This window comes from Anoplophora glabripennis, unplaced genomic scaffold (assembly GCF_000390285.2).
Source record: "Anoplophora glabripennis isolate ALB-LARVAE unplaced genomic scaffold, Agla_2.0 scaffold735, whole genome shotgun sequence".
NCBI lineage: Eukaryota > Metazoa > Arthropoda > Insecta > Coleoptera > Cerambycidae > Anoplophora > Anoplophora glabripennis.
The window spans coordinates 1,873-21,796 of record NW_019416860.1 but is presented as its reverse complement, the minus strand read 5'-3'; the positions used below and the strand labels follow the sequence as shown (position 1 = coordinate 21,796).

The 19,924-nt window shown below is 29.3% G+C and overlaps 1 protein-coding gene across 1 annotated transcript; it reads left to right on the top strand.

The window, feature by feature from the left end:
* The first annotated feature begins 857 nt into the window (after window positions 1–857).
* Window positions 858–19,915, top strand: LOC108916174. Its single transcript, XM_023455568.1, has 7 exons — window positions 858–1,050; window positions 1,112–1,433; window positions 13,827–14,042; window positions 14,175–16,613; window positions 18,511–18,726; window positions 18,862–19,300; window positions 19,474–19,915. Exons 2-7 carry the CDS (start codon window positions 1,118–1,120, stop codon window positions 19,511–19,513), a joined length of 3,666 nt encoding a protein of 1,221 aa, XP_023311336.1. The 5' UTR covers window positions 858–1,050; window positions 1,112–1,117; the 3' UTR covers window positions 19,514–19,915.
* The last annotated feature ends 9 nt before the right edge of the window (window positions 19,916–19,924 follow it).

Genomic DNA, 19,924 nt, shown 5'->3' with positions numbered 1-19,924 from the left:
TTGTTGCCCTAAGTGCCTGATATAACTTATAATAAAAATAAAATAATTACTTTTATAGGTTAGGTTAATCTCATATAGGTATCAAGATTTTACAACTTTTACAAGCTCTGTTGAACTGCTGTTACCACCGCAATACATAGTTCCAATAATCGATAGCGCTTATGTTGTCAAATATTTTCTGATAACATTTACATAAAATTCTTATAATTATTATAATCATAAAGAATACATTTTCCAGATATTTTTATTTATTTTTAAAGGGCCATTATAATCACAACTTTTAAGAAGCCTTTAAATTTCGAAGAAAAAGTACAGAATAGACATGACATAATATACTTTTAGATAATAAACCCTCTATATTTTAATTATTACATTTGCTGTAATTATTATTAAGTTAATCGTTGTTAAATATATTTATAACATCGAATTTCTCCACGTAATTTAAAATTTACGAGTCTACCTTCAAAAAACGAGGTCAAGTGCATTTCAGAAATAATTTTCCTCCATTGTTTAAAACGAATTTTAACTCTACTGTATGGATAAATAAATATGTATTTACTATCTTTTTTATATTTCATTTAAAAAGTTTTATTATAGTATAGTAATATTTCGTTTTACAATTATTATAGCTGTGTTCTTTTACACATGATTTCGGAATCATACACGTTACGATCTGAAATCTAGCAATTTGATTGGTTTACATCGGATCGTAACACGTTATGATTCCGAAATCATGAGTAAAAGAAAAGGGCTTATAATTGACTCTGTGGTCCTGCCATCTATACGCCATACGTTTAATAAAATATCGGTAATCTATAACCCAGATGTTGGATTGATTTTACCGACAACTTATGTTTTCTCTACTGTTTGTGTTTTCTACAACAAGATCAAGTGATCGATTTATCAATTATTTCGAGTAACGCTCGCTTACCCACGCTAATTTTTATGCGTCTTAATCGACAATTGTGTGTATAGAAATATTTACAGATTTTTATTAAAAATCGTTTTTTTCAAAACGCAAAATTTCTCTATAAATACACAGTTTACCAGGTAAATTTCTTTTTTCCAATATACTTCAATATAATAACTCACATATTAATGTTATTATTAGATTAATATGCCGAAAAAGGGGAAGAAACGGTTGACCCAACGAAAGGGGACCTGTATAAGGGGCCAGCCAACAAGATCTGTCTCCGAGGAGATGGCTGAAGGTACAAATAGTAGTTTTTCTGTGGAATTGCCTCCTCCTCTTATTGTGCCTTCTGCAGAGGCAGCCGTAACGGTTCATGGAGATATACCTCACGCGGTTGAAATACAACAGCATATAGTTCAACCAGTAGCTGCCGTACAGGATAAAAACTCCACAATAAATAGAGTGCCAAGAGATTCTTCCACAGAGGATTTAGTGAAAGCTGCACCTTCTACTTCCTTAGGTAATTATTACAAGTCTATTTTTGAATTTAATTAATTTTATTTTTCATAAATCAATACTAAAATTGGCCGCTCGGTATAATATAAAGCATTGTACATTGAAAATATACAATGTGTCCCAGAAGTAACGCAAAAAATTCGTATTTTATTTTGTGTTGCGTTTTCATAAAATCGTTAAAACACGTCAATTAGTAAATAATAATTGTCATTTTGTCACGTTGCTTAAATCTTTTTTGCGCTATGTTTCATAAACCTATGACATTATCGACATTTTTTTTAAATAGCACTACCTAATCTTTTAAGCATAAATGGATAGTCCTTTTGAAGATAAATACGTCCCTACTTTATTTTGACAGGAGCGAAAAAATGCCAATGACTGGAATGGACATGGTTTAAAATAACAACAAAAGTAGCTATCATAAACTGATGCGAGAACAGTGCCACAGTAACAAATGGAAATTTAGGGATATTTTGTGTTTTGGTTGATTGTAGGTACGTTTTTATGTATTGATATGTTGGCGTTTTCGGCGATACGACGAATGGCAGTGTGTGGATTTTCAGGGACAGGACATCATTTTCTATCACTGTCGTTGGCCTCCTAGACCTAGACAGATTTCTAACATGACCAGCGTCTTCAAATTTGGGTAGTAATCTGCATACTGTATATATAAGTACCTACTCAACATTTTATTTGTATTAAAATTGCAAAGTACATGTAAAATATTTATAAAATAACTATAGTTATTCTACTGAAAAAGACTATATTTTAAATGGGACACCCATATATTTTTACTTTGGAAGTTAGGAAATTTAAAACTCTTTCAAACTATGTATGGGGTTCCTTATACCTATCTCTAACGGTATTGGAGATATTTATGTCGTTTCATTTTTTTATCGAATTTTTTTTGTAAGATGTATCAACATAGCTTTATCGAGATATTTATTGAATTGGGAAAGCGTTCAAGAAAGCTTTCCAATAAAAAATATTATTTTATAAGCGGAATAATTAATTATAAAAAGTTATTAATTATGTTGTACGTTTGTTGTAATTAATTAGGAACGACATGAAAAATATTTATTAAAGGAAATTTTACTTTTAGAAGAAACAAAGAAAAATTTTAATTGATGATTGAATTGATAACCGTTCTCTTGAATACAGCATCTTATTCTATCTTTAAATGATATCCTCACATTCCTTAGAATATCTGGGGTGATTGTAGTAGTAGGTGGAACACTGTGTATAAGATTTTTTATATAGCCCGAAACAAAGAAGTCCACTATGCTGAGGTGTGGATATCTAGGTGACCACTGACATGGATCATTCTTACTTTTCCATTTATTACTAAATTTTCGATTTAAATAATTTTTCACTGAATATGAAAAATTTGAAGGTGCGCCATTTAATTACATTCTCATTTTTCTTCTTATATTTAAAAAGAGGTCAAGAAGAACCCAAACCAATTCGATAAAGACCTCGATGAAGACACATGGATACATTTTACAAAAAAATTCGATAAAAAAAAAACGACACAAATGTCTTCAATACCGTTAGAGATAGGTATAGGAACCTATACACAGTTTGAAAGAGTTTTAAAATTAATAACTTTCAAATTCAAATATACAAATTATCCCATTTAAAATAACTAAATTATTGCTGTTTAAAGTTGAAAGAAGTATTAAGCAGTTTTTTGAACACCCTGTACAATACTAAGTGACGACAAATATAATAATTTGTAATTTCAGGGATCTAAAATACACTCTCCAAAGAGGCTTCCTTAAAGTTATTTTTTTATTGCTAACATTAAATTTCTACGCTAAGCCAGCTTTTTCACTAAAATTGAAATATCTCACAAACAATAAGTCCTAGGTATNAATGTTTATTATTATGTTTCTAAAACGATAATTTGCTTTCTTTTCTATTCATCCAATCACTTCATACAAACTGTATAAAAATTATGTACTGAATGTACATAATTTAACACATTAATTAAAAATTCTCATCCATAGTTCAATATTTTTATTTTTTTCTTTTTCAAGACGACTCTTATCCATTATTTTGAATATTTCAATGACATATTCAATGTTTGTAGCGGTTTGGAAAACCGGGAAAAGGCAGGGAATTCATTATTCTTCACAAAAAATATGGAATAGTTGAGGAATTTTAAAAGTATTCATGAAAGTCAGGGAATTCGATGTATGCAACTGGAAATTTTGTGACAACTGGGTCTGAATTAGAGAAACCTATTTGTGGTTTTGAAACCTTTATAAGAGGTTCTTTCCTAACTTCTAACTTCTTCTTTCCTTCTAACCTAAAAGTGATCTGATTTTTTTTTATAAGTCAGGTAATTCTATATTACTTTTGAGCTATGAACCCTGATACTGTATTGGAACTTTTTGTGAATATTTTATACAATTATACAACGTTACTTAATATACTATTAAAAATATATCTACTACATATTGCTGCAATGCTTTGAGGAGATAAATATGCATTTCAATTCTTTGTTACAATTTATCAATTACAGACAAAAAGATGCATACGTAAGAGGCATTCAAATCTAACCTAATTAGATTTCATACTTTTAATGCACTTTTCTCACATACAAATATTTTATTTAAGTATTAATCAAATGTTTTCCAAAAAGTAGTATAGTTTTTTCTAATCTATTTTTTGTCCACAGCAACAACTCTCTATGTAGATATATTTCTTTGCAACAAAGCACTGCAAATTTAAATATATTTACATTTATAATTTTTTGAATAATTTCGGGAAAAGAATTATCATTAGAGTCTATATACGGTGTAGCAAAATGTTGTTCACAAAATTCTACATCCAAAAATACGAAAAAAAATTCCAATGAACGTAGATTCCACAAATGTTTCGTTTCCAGAAAAGAGGATGTCACAATAAAATAATAATGTTTTTTATTGATAATTTCTAAATTTTTCATTAAAAACATTTCAATTTGAGTCAACACATCTCAGACCCTTCAGGGGTATAGATGTGGGAGAGTAATTATTGATTTTTGACCATACAGTCTATACCAGTGGTTTTTCTACTGGTTTTTACTTTATTTTTAGGAACCTCATTTAATTTAAAGCAAAAAAATGCCCTTGCAAATTTTTTATTTAGCGAGTAGCTTTCGAGCTATTGAGGATTTTTTAAAATCATGCTCATCTTTCTATGAAACCAGTAAGTATTAAAAAAACAAAGAAATTTAAATTATGTCTAATGAAAAATTTAGAAATCAATATAAAACATATTTTTTTATTTTTTTTACTCCTTATTTTGAAAACGAAGCAGTTGCGGACATACATTAATAGGAATTTTTTTTCTTATTTTTCAATTCTGGAGCAGATTCTATTCTGCTATCCATACCATACAAAAAAAATTAAATTTAAATATAGAAAAATTTCTAATTTAAACAATTTCTACCAAAGGAATTTTGAATGGGAAAGTAGATTACCCTGACATAAAATTTCATGGATTTACAAAAGATCTATGGAATACTAATGGAACAAATACTGTAAATTTAAATGGAAAAAATATAACTGACAATTTTCAAAAAACGATTTTCGATTTATAAAATTATAGTTTGGAATGTAAACTACCTCACATAAAATTTTATATAATTTCAAGAAATCTCTGGGAGCTGTAATAAACAAAAAGCTATAATTTAATATATAGAAAACTTTCTACCCTCTAAAACAACTTTCGGGATAAGAATTATCATTGGGGTCTACAGAATGGGCCACCAGTAACGCAGTCAACCTCAGTAGCTAAGGACCAAACGGCAAATATTATAAGAACCTGTTTAGGTGGATAGGTGTAGATTGATTACAGCTACATTTTAAAAATGTTTTGAAATATACAAGGTATCCAGAAAAAGCGTACCATATCAAAGTTATGTATTTTTAAATGGAACACCCTGTATTTTACTACATTTTTGAAAGCCCCGTAAAAAAATAGGTGAACTTTACTAAAGGTTCTGCATAGCCTAGGACTTATTTGTACGATATTTCAATTTTAGTGAAAATACAGGCTTAGCGCAGAAATTTTATATTAGCAATAAAAAAATAATTTTAAGGAAGCATCTTTGGAGAGTGTATTTTAAATCCTTGAAGTTATAAATTATTATATTTGTCGTCACTTAGTATTATACGGATGTTCAAAAAACTGCTTGATACTTCTCTCAACTTTAAGCAGCAATAACTTGGTGATTTTAAATGGGACACCCAGTATATTTTTTCTTTGGAAGTTAGAAAATTTAAAACTTTCAAACTATGTATGGGTCCTCTATACCTATCTCTACCGGTATTGGAGATATTTATGCCATTTGGCTTTTTTATAGATTTTTTTTTTGTGAGATGTATCAACATGTCTTTATTGAGGTCTTTACTAAATTGGGAAGGCGTTAATCATAACAATATTCAAAAAAGCTTTCTAATAAAAAATATTATTTTATAAGCAGAATAATTATAAAAAGTTATTAATTTTGTATAAATATGTTTGTTGTAATTAATTAAAAACAACATGAAAAATATTTATTAAAGGAAATTTTAGTTTTAAAAGAAACAAAGAAAAATTTTATTTGATGATCGAATTGATAACCATTCTCTTGAATAGAGCATCTTATTCTATCTTCAAATGATATCCTCACATTCGTTAGAATATCTGGTGATTGTAGTAGTAGGTGGAACACTGTGTACAAAATTTTTTATATAGCCCGAAACAAAAAAGTCCATTACGGTGAGGTTTGGATATCTAAGTGGCCACTAACATGCACCATTCTTACTTATCCATTTATTATTAAATTTTATTTTTATTTTTATTTAAATAATTTTACACTGAATATGAAAAATTTGAAGGTGCACCATTTTTCTCATTATACTTAAAGAAAGATCAAGAAGAACCCAACCCAATCCAATAAAGAACTCGATGAAAACACGTGGATACATTTTACAAAAAAAATCGATAAAAAATGAAACGACACAAATAGAACTAGGGGACAAAGGGAACCTATACACAGTTTGAAAGAGTTTAAAAATTCATAATTTCCAAATTAAAATATACTGGGTGTCCCATTTAAAATAACCAAGTTATTGCTGTTTAAAGTTGAAAGAAATATTTAGCAGTTTTTTGAACATCCTGTACAATACTAAGTGACGGTAAAGTATAATAATTTATTAACTTCAAGGATATAAAATACACTCCAAAGTTACTTCCTTAAAATTATTTTTTTATTGTTAATATTTAATTTCTATGCAAATTCTACTTTTTCAATAAAATTGAAATATCTCACAAACAATAAGTCGTAGGTATGCAGACCCTTTAATAAAGTTCACCTATGTTTTTACGGTGCTTTCAATAATGCAGTAAAATACATAACTTTGATATAGTACGCTTTTCCTAGACACCATGTATATTCCAAAATATTTTTAAAATGTAGCCGTAATAAACCTACACGTATCCACCTAAACGGGTTTCTATAAGATTTGCCGTTTGGTCCCTAGCGACTGAGGTGTTACTGGTGACCCACTCTGTGCATATACGAAAAGACCAAAAATTAAATTTAAATTAAAAAAAATTAAAATTTTTATACAATTTTCAAGAATAGTATGGGATGGAAACTACCTTCACATAAAATTTCATACATTTTCAAAAAATCGTATGCAATCCATGTCAAGCAAAAAAAAATTAATTTATATGTACATATATACATTTTAACTTTTAGACAACTTTTACCAAAAGAATTTTGCTATGGGGAAGTAGATTACCCTCACGTAAAATTTCATGGATTTGTAAAAGGGTTATGGAACACTATAAAGACAAAAGTTGTAGATTTAAATGGGAAAAATACTGATAATTTTCAAAAAATTTTTAAAATTTTTAAAGTGTAACTATAATCAACCTACCTACCTAAAATTATAATATGGGATGTAAACTACCTTCACATAAAATTTCATACATTTTCATATGAAAAATCCATGTCAAGCAAAAAAAAATTAATTTATATATAGAAAAATTTCTAACTTTTATACAATTTCTACCAAAAGAATTTTGATTAAGGGAAGTAGATTACCCTCACGTAAAATTTTATGGATTTGAAAAAGGTCTATGGAATACTAAAAAGGCACAAACTAAATTTTAATGGAAAAAAACTAACTTTCAAATAATGTCCAAAAAACATTTTTACATTTGTAAAATTATAGTTTGGGATGTCAGCTACCCTCACATAAATTTTCATGCAAATAAAAAAATCCCTGGATTCCATATCAAACAAAAAAACTATTTGCTATAAAGTTAAGTAAAATTTTTGGAGCTGAGCCACTACATTGTCACGGATTTCATTGAATATCTCAAAAATAAGACCAAATATATAAAAAAAAACGGGACAAAAAAGTTATAAAATTTACAAGACAAACTTATCTAATTTCTCTTTTGGTATAAACATATACCACATTATAAAGTTTTATACTTATTCACTTTCTTTTCCATTCATGCAATCATTTCATACAAACTGTATAAATATTATGTATATTCATTTAATTAAAAATTCTTATCCATAGTTCAATACGTTCAAGATAAATAAGTATTTCAATTTTTCGTTTCTTAAAAAAGTATACATTCTCAATACTTTTTTTTATTTTTTCTCTCTAAAGACAACTTTATCCATTATTTTGAATATGTCAATGACATTCGTAGTAACCTGGAAAACCAGGAATACCGGGAAAAGTCAGGGAATTTATTATTCTTCATAAAAAAACATGGAATAGTCAGAGCATTTTAATTTCAATTTAAATATAGGAAAATTTCTAACTTTTAGACAATTTGCGAAAGTTGATTACCCTCACATAAAATTTCATGGATTTGCAAAAGGTCTATGGAATACTAATGGAACAAATACTGTAAATTTAAATGGAAAAAAATATAACAGACAATTTTCAAAAAACGATTTTCCATTTGTAAAATTATAGTTTGGAATGTAAACTACCTCATATAATATAAAATTTGATGTACTTTCATGAAATCTTTGGGAATTGTAATAAATAAAAAGCTGTAATTTAATATATAGAACAATTTCTAGCCTCTAAACAACTTTCGGGATAAGAATTATCATTGGGGTCTACAGGATGGGCCACCAGTAATGCCTCGGTGGCTAAGGACCAAACGACAAATGTTATAGAAATCTGTTTAGGTAGGTAGGTATAGATTGATTACAGTTACATTTTAAAAATGTTTTGAAATATACAAGATATCCAGGAAAAGCGTACCATATCAAAGTTATTTATGTGTATTTTTAAATTACTACATTTTTGAAAGCACCGTAAAAAAATAGGTCAATTTTATTAAAGGTTCTGGATAGCCTAGGACTTATTGTTTGTACGATATTTCAATTTTAGTGAAAATGCAGGCTTAGCGTAGAAATTTAATATTAGCAATAAAAAAATAATTTTAAAGAAGCATTTTTGGAGATTGTATATTAGACCCTTGAAGTTATAAATTATTATATTTGTCGTCACTTAATATTATACAGATGTTCAAAACACTGCTGGATACTTCTCTCAACTTTAAACAGCAATAACTTGGTTACTTTCAGTGGGACACCCAGTATATTTTTACTTTGGAAGTTAGGAAATTTAAAACTCTTTCAAACTATGTATGGGGTTCCTTATACCTATCTCTAACGGTATTGGAGATATTTATGCCGTTTCATTTTTTTATTGAATTTTTTTTGTAAGATGTATCAACATAGCTTTATCGAGGTCTTTATTGAATTGGGAAAGCGTTAATCATAACAATATTCAAGAAAGCTTTCCAATAAAAAATATTATTTTATAAGCAGAATAATAAATTATAAAAAGTTATTAATTTTGTATAAATATATTTGTTGTAATTAATTAGGAACAACATGAAAAATATTTATTAAAGGAAATTTTACTTTTAGAAGAAACAAAGAAAAATTTTAATTGATGATCGAATTGATAACCATTCTCTTGAATACAGCATCTTATTCTATCTTTAAATGATATCCTCACATTCCTTAGAATATCTGGGGTGATTGTAGTAGTAGGTGGAACACTGTGTGCAAGATTTTTTATATAGCCCGAAACAAAGAAGTCCACTATGCTAAGGTGTGGATACCTAGGTGGCCTCTGACATGGACCATTCTTACTTTCCCATTTATTACTAAATTTTCGATTTAAATAATTTTTCACTGAATATGAAAAATTTGAAGGTGCGCCATTTAATTCATTCTCATTTTTCTCCTTATATTTAAAAAGAGGTCAAGAAGAACCCAAACCAATTCGATAAAGACCTCGATGAAAACATGGATACATTTTACAAAAATAATCGATACAAACAAAAAGACACAAATGTCTTCAATACCGTTAGAGATAGATATAGGGAACCTATACATTTGAAAGAGTTTTAAAATTCATAACTTCCAAATTAAAATATACTGGGTATCCCATTTAAAATAACCAAGTTATTGCTGTTTATAGTTGAAAAAAATATTAAGCAGTTTTTTGAACACCGTGTACAATACTAAGTGACGACAAAATATAATAATTTATAACTTCAACAATCTTAAATACACTCTCCAAAGATACTTCCTTAAAATTATTTTTTTGTTGCTAATATTAAATTCTACACAAAGCCTACATTTTCACTAAAATTGAAATATCTGGCATACAATAAGTCCTGGGTATGCAGAACTTTTAATAAAGTTCACCTATGTTCCATTTCAAAATATTTTTAAATTTTAACTATAATCAACCTACACTTACTTACCCACCTAAACAGGTTTCTATAAGATTTGCCGTTTGGTCCCTAGCGACAGAGGCGTTACTGATGGCCCACCAACTATTTTCCATTGGTAAAATTATAATATGGGATGTAAACTACCTTCACATAAAATTTCATACATTTTCAAAAAATGAAAAATCTGTCAAGCAAAAAAAAATTAATTTATATATAGAAAAATTTTTAACTTAGACAATTTCTACCAAAAGAATTTTGAATAAGAGAACTAGATTACCCTCACGTAAAATTTCATGAATTTGAAAAAGGTCTATGAAATACTAAAAAGACAAAAACTGTAAATTCAAATAGAAAAAAAACTAACTTTCAAATAATTTCCAAAAACCAATTTTACATTTGTAAAATTATAGTTTGTGATGTCAGCTACCCTCACATAAATTTTCATGTAAATAAAAAAATCCCTGGATTCCATATCAAACAAAAAACTATTTGCTATAAAGTTAAGTTTGGAACTGGGCCACTACATTGTCACGGATTTCATTGAATATCTCAAAAATAAGACCAAATATAAAAGAAAGATACTTCTATTTCAAAACAATTTAACTAACTTGCAACTTTTCTCCACTAAGTACAAATATTATTCAATTTTATAACTTGACGAATAAAAAATAATTCTTTTACACCAATAGCGTTTACCGTAAGAAATAAAAATACCGATATATTTTCTGCTCCACTGTTTGCTTCTTATTTTGAAATCAGTATTAACATTTTCCGCCCAGTACTATATAAAATATTATACATTAAAAATATATATAGGTACTTAATATTTTATTTGTGTTATGGTTGCAAAATGCATACAAAATATTTATAAAATGACTATAGATAATAATCGTTCTATTGAAAAAACCTATCAAAAAACAAAGGATTCAAAACCTTTGAATCAATCATCCCTTATACTGTTTAATCATTTCTTATATTTATCCAAATTTTTACTACCTCCTCTCAAGTTACATGAAATATCAAAACATTTTTATTTCAATTTTTTTCTGTAATTTTTAATGTAACAAACTGTGATTTACTTAATTTTTCCTTAATTTCATATTTTTCACAAAATGCTCCTATACCTTTTTAATTTTAATAAAACATCTAATATGTTTTTATAGCAATAATTTGCTTTCTTTTCATTCATCCAATCATTTCATACAAATTGCATAAAAATTATATACATTCAATTAAAAATTCTTATTCATAGTTCGATAGTACGTTCCTTCAATGAAGATAAATATTTACATTTTGCATTTTTTAAAAAGTTACAATTATATAATACTTTTATTTTTTTACTTTTTAAAGACAATTTTATCCTTCATTTTATACATATTCCATATTCCATATTCCATATTTATACATAATCAACCTACACTTACCCACCTAAATAGGTTTCTGTAAGATTTGCCGTTTGGTCCCTAGCGACCGAGGCGTTACTGGTGGCCCACCGACTATTTCCATTTGTAAAATTATAGTATGAGATGTAAACTACCCTCACATAAAATTTCATACATTTTCAAAAAATCGTATGAAATCCATGTCGTGCAAAAAAAAATTAATTTATATATAGGAAAATTTTTAACTTTTAGACAATTTCTACTGAAAGAATTTTGAATGGGGAAATAAATTAGCCTCACATAAAATTTCATGGATTTGCAAAAAATGTCTATGTAATACTAAAAGATAATTTTCAAAAAACGACTTTTACATTTGTAAAATTATAATTTGGGATGTAAACTACCCTCACTTAAAATTTCATGCACTTTCAAAGAATTCTTAAGGTTCATAGCAAACAAAAAAACAAATTTAAATATAGAAAAATATGTAGCTTTTAGACAACTTTGGCGAAAGTTTTATAAATTTGCAAAACTTCTATGATTTAATAAGGAAGCAGAAAATGTAGAATTTAAATGTAAAAGAATTAGTGAAACAAATTTTAAAATACTACTTTCCATTGGCAAAATTATTGTTTGGGATATGGACTACTTAATAAAATTTTATGCACTTTCAGAGAATCCCTAGAGGTCAGTATCAAACAAAAAGCTATAATTTTTTCACAAGTTTCGGGAAATAATTATGAATGAGTATAGAGTAGCCTTATGTAAAATTTTATGAATTTACAAAAGGTCTGTGCAATATTAAAGGGATAAATATTGTAAATTTAAATGGAAAAAAATATAACACAATTTTCAAGAAATAATTTTCCATTTTTAAAATTATGTCACCTACCCTCACATAAATTTTCATGCAAATAAAAAAATCCCTGGATTCCATATTAAACAAAAAAAAACTATACATTTAAATATATACACATTTCCTGATTTTACAGGACTTTCGAGAAAAAATTTATGTATAATGAAGTAAACTACTCTCACGTAAAGTTCCATATATATATTGAAGGACCAAAAACTGTAAATTTAAATAAAAAAATTTCTATCTTCGACACTATTTTCAGAAAACGATTTTCAATTGATAAAATTATAGTTTAAAGTAAGCTATCTTCACATATAATTTTGTGCAGTTTCAGAGGATCCTAGATCAAAATTTTCCAACCCCATTATACAGGATGATTCAGGTTTCAATCTGGACAACTTCAGAAATTGATAAAACAAACTAGAATAATGTCCATTCATGATATAAACTTTTTCTTAAATCACATCGTTTCAGAGATTAGAGAGCTTTGAAGTACGATATTTTTTCCCATTTCTTAACACAAAATACTTTTGAAATAAAAATTTTAACGATGATTTTCACAAACATCAGTTTGTTTCTCATGGGTTTCTATAATTGCTACAAAGTTAAATAAAATTTTATCTCAAAAATATGACCAAATATTAAAAAAAAACGGTACAAAAAAATTTCAAAATTGACAAAACAAAAGTGGTATGCAGCTGTTTTATTAAAATTAATTTTTTTGAAGTTTTGAAATAATGTATGGAGGGAATCACACCAAATTCATTTCTAAGAGGAGTAGGTGGTTCAAACTTAAAAATCTTATGTAAGATCATAAGAAGTGTTTATGTTCCGAATTTCACCTCAATCGGATGAGTAGTAGAAATAGGAGAAAAACGGAAAAACTATATCAACGCTCTCTATCTCCGAAACAATGCGATTTAAGAAAACAAGTTCATATCATGAATAAACATTATTTTAACCTGTTCTATCGATTAAATCTGAACCACCCTATATAATTCTACTAAATACAAATTATTATTTTATTCCTTTAGAATAATACAATTACAATTTTTTTCGCTTATATATCTGATTATTCTTGATTCCATCAAATCTAAAGAATCCTCTTTAATTGAATGCAATATTATTAAACAGCTCATCATACTAAATAAAATTTATTTCTCAAAAATTTTTAATCGTTATATCTTTTTCACTTTGAAACCTATATACCTCCTTGCGAATTTTTCAAATATTATCCAATAATACCTTACATTTTTGTAAACAATTCTAATGATTTTTTTTTATTTCATATACAAATGTATCAATCTATAATTAGACAATTATTTGATATATAATTTCATTTAATAATTTTCCAATAAATTTTAATGTTATAAAATGAACAATTTTTTAGCACCTACCCGTCTGTTAAAACGGAAGTTTTCGAGTGATTCTGAGGATGAACCACCTCAAATCGTCACTGTGGAAGTTATGATTCACCACGGTGCCAATACTCATATTGAACAAAATGTCCCAGGACCTTCATCACCTGTTGCAGCTTCTACACATTCTAATAACACTCCTGTACCAATTTTAGCCCCACCAATGCCTCAAGATGTTATAGAAATTGGTTAGTCTTTTCATAAATTTATATAAGTATCATTATTATTATTACCAATAAATATCATAGCATAATTTAAATAACCATCAAAGTCACTTGCCTTTATAAATCATTATTTTTATTTTAATATTTTCTTTCCAGATGTAGAAAACATAGGTGATGAGATAATTCCTGAATTATCTCCATCTTTATTAGATGACCTCCAAAATGAATTTGCTGATTTACCATTTAACAATCGGAGACAAACAGCAAATCAAATGGATGCCGCCATAGCTGATATTCCTACGAGAGAAGACATTCAACAAGATATAGAACGTCTACGGAATATCGAAAATCGCTTACCGACATACCTTCTGGCTAGCGAAAGAATTGTACTAGGCGGAACTTACAATTTAGGTCCACTCGATCAAATGTGTATTCATTGTTCTGCTTTTTATTTTCATGTAGAACGCCTAAGTCGTGGACACTATACAAAATGCTGCCGACAAGGTAATGTAGTTTTAGAAAATTTACCACCTATGCCTGATGTTTTAGAAGCTCTGTTTCAAGGCTTACATCCTTTGTCTGCCCATTTCAGAAGGTATATATTATTATATAATTATAGTTTTCAGTTTGTTTCTTTAGAGGCAAACCTACGAGACTTTCCCGCAAGGGGGCCATATGTCTTTTCTGTCAGAGGAAAAGTATATCACCACATTTCCAATGTAAATGTTAATGAGCCGTTGCAACGCTACGGACCTATTTATTTTCTAGATCCAGACGATGCCGTCGATGCCCGAGCACAAAACAATAATCAAGTCTTAGACAGACGATTAATTGTTCTTTTGGAACAATTGCTAAGAGATATAAATCCCTACGCTAGGGCATATATGCATCTACGAGAACGTTACAATTTAGAACGGCAAACCATTGACAGACTTCGAGCAGAAGCCGTTCGTGATAACGTAGAACCTCCCCCTTTACAAATGCCAAATATAACATTAGAATTATTAAATGTTCGTGGAATAAATAGAAGGCAATATGACTTGCCTAGAGTGGAAGAAGTTGCAGCTGTGTACAATTTAATGCCAGACGCTCCAGCAACTCCTAATATGCGTATTTATGTACGCGACGAACCCACTAGATTCCAAAATGTCTCAGAGGAAAGTGAGCATAATGATCCGTTAGTATTTCCTCTACTGTTCCCTCAAGGAGAGCCGGGATGGTACATAGGAATGCCTCACAGAAATGGTAATCGCAATATAACATTATGCGAATATTATGCCTATCGTTTTGGAATTAGAAATAACGATACCAGACTTAAATATGGAGGCAGACTAACACAACAATTTGCTGTCACTGCGTATATCAAAATCGAAAATAATCGTCTCAAATATATATTACGCAACCAAGAGAGGTTAAGAGTGACAGAATATGTTGGGTTGGCCGATTACCTGCATCGTAGGGTCCAAGAAGGCAATGAAAATGACGAGGCCGCAACGTTGGGTAGAATGGTTATTTTACCATCAACTTTTATAGGCTCGCCGAGATACCAACAGCAACTTTTTCAGGACGCAATGGCAGTTGTTGGACGCTTCGGTATACCCAGCCTTTTCATTACGATGACAACCAATGCACGATGGTCAGAAATAGTGGATAATATTCCCGCAGGTTATACTGTGAGTGACCACCCATCTCTCATGGATAGAGTATTCCAGTGCAAATTAAATGAAATGATAGATGACATGCTGAAAAAGCACATTTTTGGGGTACACGTAGCTAACCTCTACGTTATAGAATTCCAAAAAAGAGGGTTACCCCATTGTCATAATCTGCTTATTCTAAGAGACGGAGATAAATTAACAGACCCTCGCAGAATTGATGCATTCATTAGTGCAGAAATACCAGATCCGCAATTAGAACCGGAACTGTATGAAATTGTAACCTCTTTCATGGTACACGGCCCTTGCGGAGAATTGAACCCAGACTCCGTTTGTATGGTGAATGGCCAATGTTCTAAAAAGTATCCTAAAGAATTTAGTGAACTTACAGTAATATCAGAAAAAGGGCAAGTCTCTTATAAAAGACCAAACAATGGCAGAACTTTGACGATTAGAGCTAATAACAGAAACTGTATTTTAGACAATCGTTGGATAGTTCCTTACAATCCCTATATCCTATTAAAGTATAAATGCCATATTAATATAGAGGCTTGCGCTACTACCCAATGCGTTAAATACTTATATAAATACCTATTTAAAGGTGTAGATCTGGCATTAGTTCGCATTAACGTAGAAAATCAAGCGAATTATAATGAGGTAGAAAACTACTTGAACGCACGGTATATGACTCCTCCGGAGGCCTGTTGGCATATCAATCAATTTGAAACCCATAAAAATACCCACACCGTTTATCGGCTTTGCGTTCATCTACCTACCAGGCAAATGGTTCGTTTCCAACCTGGATTCGAAATACAAGCATTAGAAAATAATGAAATTACCCAACTAACGGCATGGTTTCTGTTAAATCAGAATGACCCCGACGCCCGACAATATCTGTACACCGACATTCCATATCATTACGTATGGAATAGTAGAANATGTAAACTACCCTCACTTAAAATTTCATGCACTTTCAAAGAATTCTTAAGGTTCATAGCAAACAAAAAAACAAATTTAAATACATGTAGAAAAATATGTAGCTTTTAGACAACTTTCGCGAAAGTTTCATTAATTTGCAAAACTTCTATGATTTAATAAGGAAGCAGAAAATGTAGAATTTAAATGGAAAAAAATTAGTGAAACAATTTTCAAAATACTATTTTCCATTGGCAAAATTATTGTTTACGATATAGGCTACTTCCATAAAATTTTATGCACTTTCAGAGAATCCCTAGAGATCAGTATCAAACAAAAAGCTACAATTTTTTCACAAATTTCGGGAAATAATTGTGAATGAAGAAGTAGAGTAGCCTTATGTAAAATTTCATGGATTTACAAAAGGTCTGTGGAATATTAAAGGGGTAAATACTGTAAATTTAAATGGTAAAAAATATAACTTGGACAATTTTCAAGAAATAATTTTCCATTTTTAAAATTATGTCACCTACTCTCACATAAATTTTCATGCAAATGAAAAAAATCCCTGGATTCCATATTAAACAAAACAACTATACATTTAAATATATACACATTTCCTGTTTTTACAGGACTTTCGAGAAAAAAATTATGTATAATGAAGTAAACTACTCTCGCGTAAAGTATATATATTGAAGGACCAAAAATTGTAAATTTAAATATAAAAAATTTCTGACTGACACTATTTTCAGAAAACGATTTTCAATTGATAAAATTATAGTTTAAAGTAGGTTATCTTCACATATAATTTTGTGCACTTTCAGAGGATTCCAGATCAAAATTTTCCAACCCCATTATACAGGATGATTCAGGTTTCAATCTGGATAACTTCAGAAATTGATAGAACAAATTCAAATAATGTTCATTCATGATATAAACTTTTTCTTAAATCACATCTTTTCAGAGATAGGCTTTGAAGTAGGATATTTTTCACCATTCCTTTCACTAAATATACTTTTGAAATAATAATTTTAATGATGATTTTCACAAACATCAGTTTGTTTCTCATGGGTTGCTATGATTGCTATAAAGTTAAATAAAATTTTATCTCATAAATATGACCAAATATTAAAAAAAATTGTACAAAAAAATTTCAAAATTGATAAGACAAAAGTTGTATGCAGCTATTTTATTAAAATTTATTTTTTTGAAGTTTTGAAATAATGTATGGAAGGAATAACACCAAATTCATTTCTAAGAGGAGTAGGTGGTTCAAACTTAAGAAGCTTATGTAAGATCATAAGAAATGTTTATGTTCCGAATTTCACCTCAATCGGACGAGTAGTAGAAATAGGGGAAAAACGGAAAAAAAAACTATATCGACACTCTCTATCTCCGAAACGATGCGATTTAAGAAAAAATTATTTTAACCTGTTCTATCAATTAAATGTGAACCACCCTATATAATTCTACTAAATATAAATTGTTCCCTTAAAATAATACAATTAGATTTTTTTTCACTTATTTATTTGATTATTCTTGATTCTATCAAATCTAAACAATCCTCTTTAATTGAATGCAATATTATTAAACAGAAGCTCATCATACTAAATAAAATTTATTTCTCAAAAATTTTTAATCGTTATATCTTTTTCACTTCGAACCTATATACCTCCTTGCAAATTTTTCATATATTATCCAAAAATACCTTACATTTTTGTAAACAATTCTAATGATTTTTTTTATTTCATATACAAATTTATCAATCTATGATTAGACTATTACGTCACTAGAAATTACAACAGACATTTGAAATATATTTTTATTTGATATATAATTTCATTTAATAATTTTCCAATAAACTTTGATGTTATAAATCAGAAACATTATATAAACTATAATCAAAATTAACAATTTTTTAGCACCTACCCGTCTTTTAAAACGGAAGTTTTCGAGTGATTCTGAGGATGAACCACCTCAAATCGTCACTGTGGAAGTTATGATTCACCACGGTGCCAATACTCATATTGAACAAAATATCCCAGGACCTTCATCACCTGTTGCAGCTTCTACACATTCTAATAACACTCCTGTACCAATTTTAGCCCCACCAATGCCTCAAGATGTTATAGAAATTGGTTAGTTTTTTCATAAATTTATATAAGTATCATCATTATTATTAATACCAATAAATATCATAGCATAATTTAAATAACCATCAAAGTCACTTGCCTTTATAAATCATTATTTTTATTTTAATATTTTCTTTCCAGATGTAGAAAACATAGGTGATGAGATAATTCCTGAATTATCTCCATCTTTATTAGATGACCTCCAAAATGAATTTGCTGATTTACCATTTAACAATCGGAGACAAACAGCAAATCAAATGGATGCCGCCATAGCTGATATTCCTACGAGAGAAGACATTCAACAAGATATAGAACGTCTACGGAATATCGAAAATCGCTTACCGACATACCTTCTGGCTAGCGAAAGAATTGTACTAGGCGGAACTTACAATTTAGGTCCACTCGATCAAATGTGTATTCATTGTTCTGCTTTTTATTTTCATGTAGAACGCCTAAGTCGTGGACACTATACAAAATGCTGCCGACAAGGTAATGTAGTTTTAGAAAATTTACCACCTATGCCTGATGTTTTAGAAGCTCTGTTTCAAGGCTTACATCCTTTGTCTGCCCATTTCAGAAGGTATATATTATTATATAATTATAGTTTTCAGTTTGTTTCTTTAGAGGCAAACCTACGAGACTTTCCCGCAAGGGGGCCATATGTCTTTTCTGTCAGAGGAAAAGTATATCACCACATTTCCAATGTAAATGTTAATGAGCCGTTGCAACGCTACGGACCTATTTATTTTCTAGATCCAGACGATGCCGTCGATGCCCGAGCACAAAACAATAATCAAGTCTTAGACAGACGATTAATTGTTCTTTTGGAACAATTGCTAAGAGATATAAATCCCTACGCTAGGGCATATATGCATCTACGAGAACGTTACAATTTAGAACGGCAAACCATTGACAGACTTCGAGCAGAAGCCGTTCGTGATAACGTAGAACCTCCCCCTTTACAAATGCCAAATATAACATTAGAATTATTAAATGTTCGTGGAATAAATAGAAGGCAATATGACTTGCCTAGAGTGGAAGAAGTTGCAGCTGTGTACAATTTAATGCCAGACGCTCCAGCAACTCCTAATATGCGTATTTATGTACGCGACGAACCCACTAGATTCCAAAATGTCTCAGAGGAAAGTGAGCATAATGATCCGTTAGTATTTCCTCTACTGTTCCCTCAAGGAGAGCCGGGATG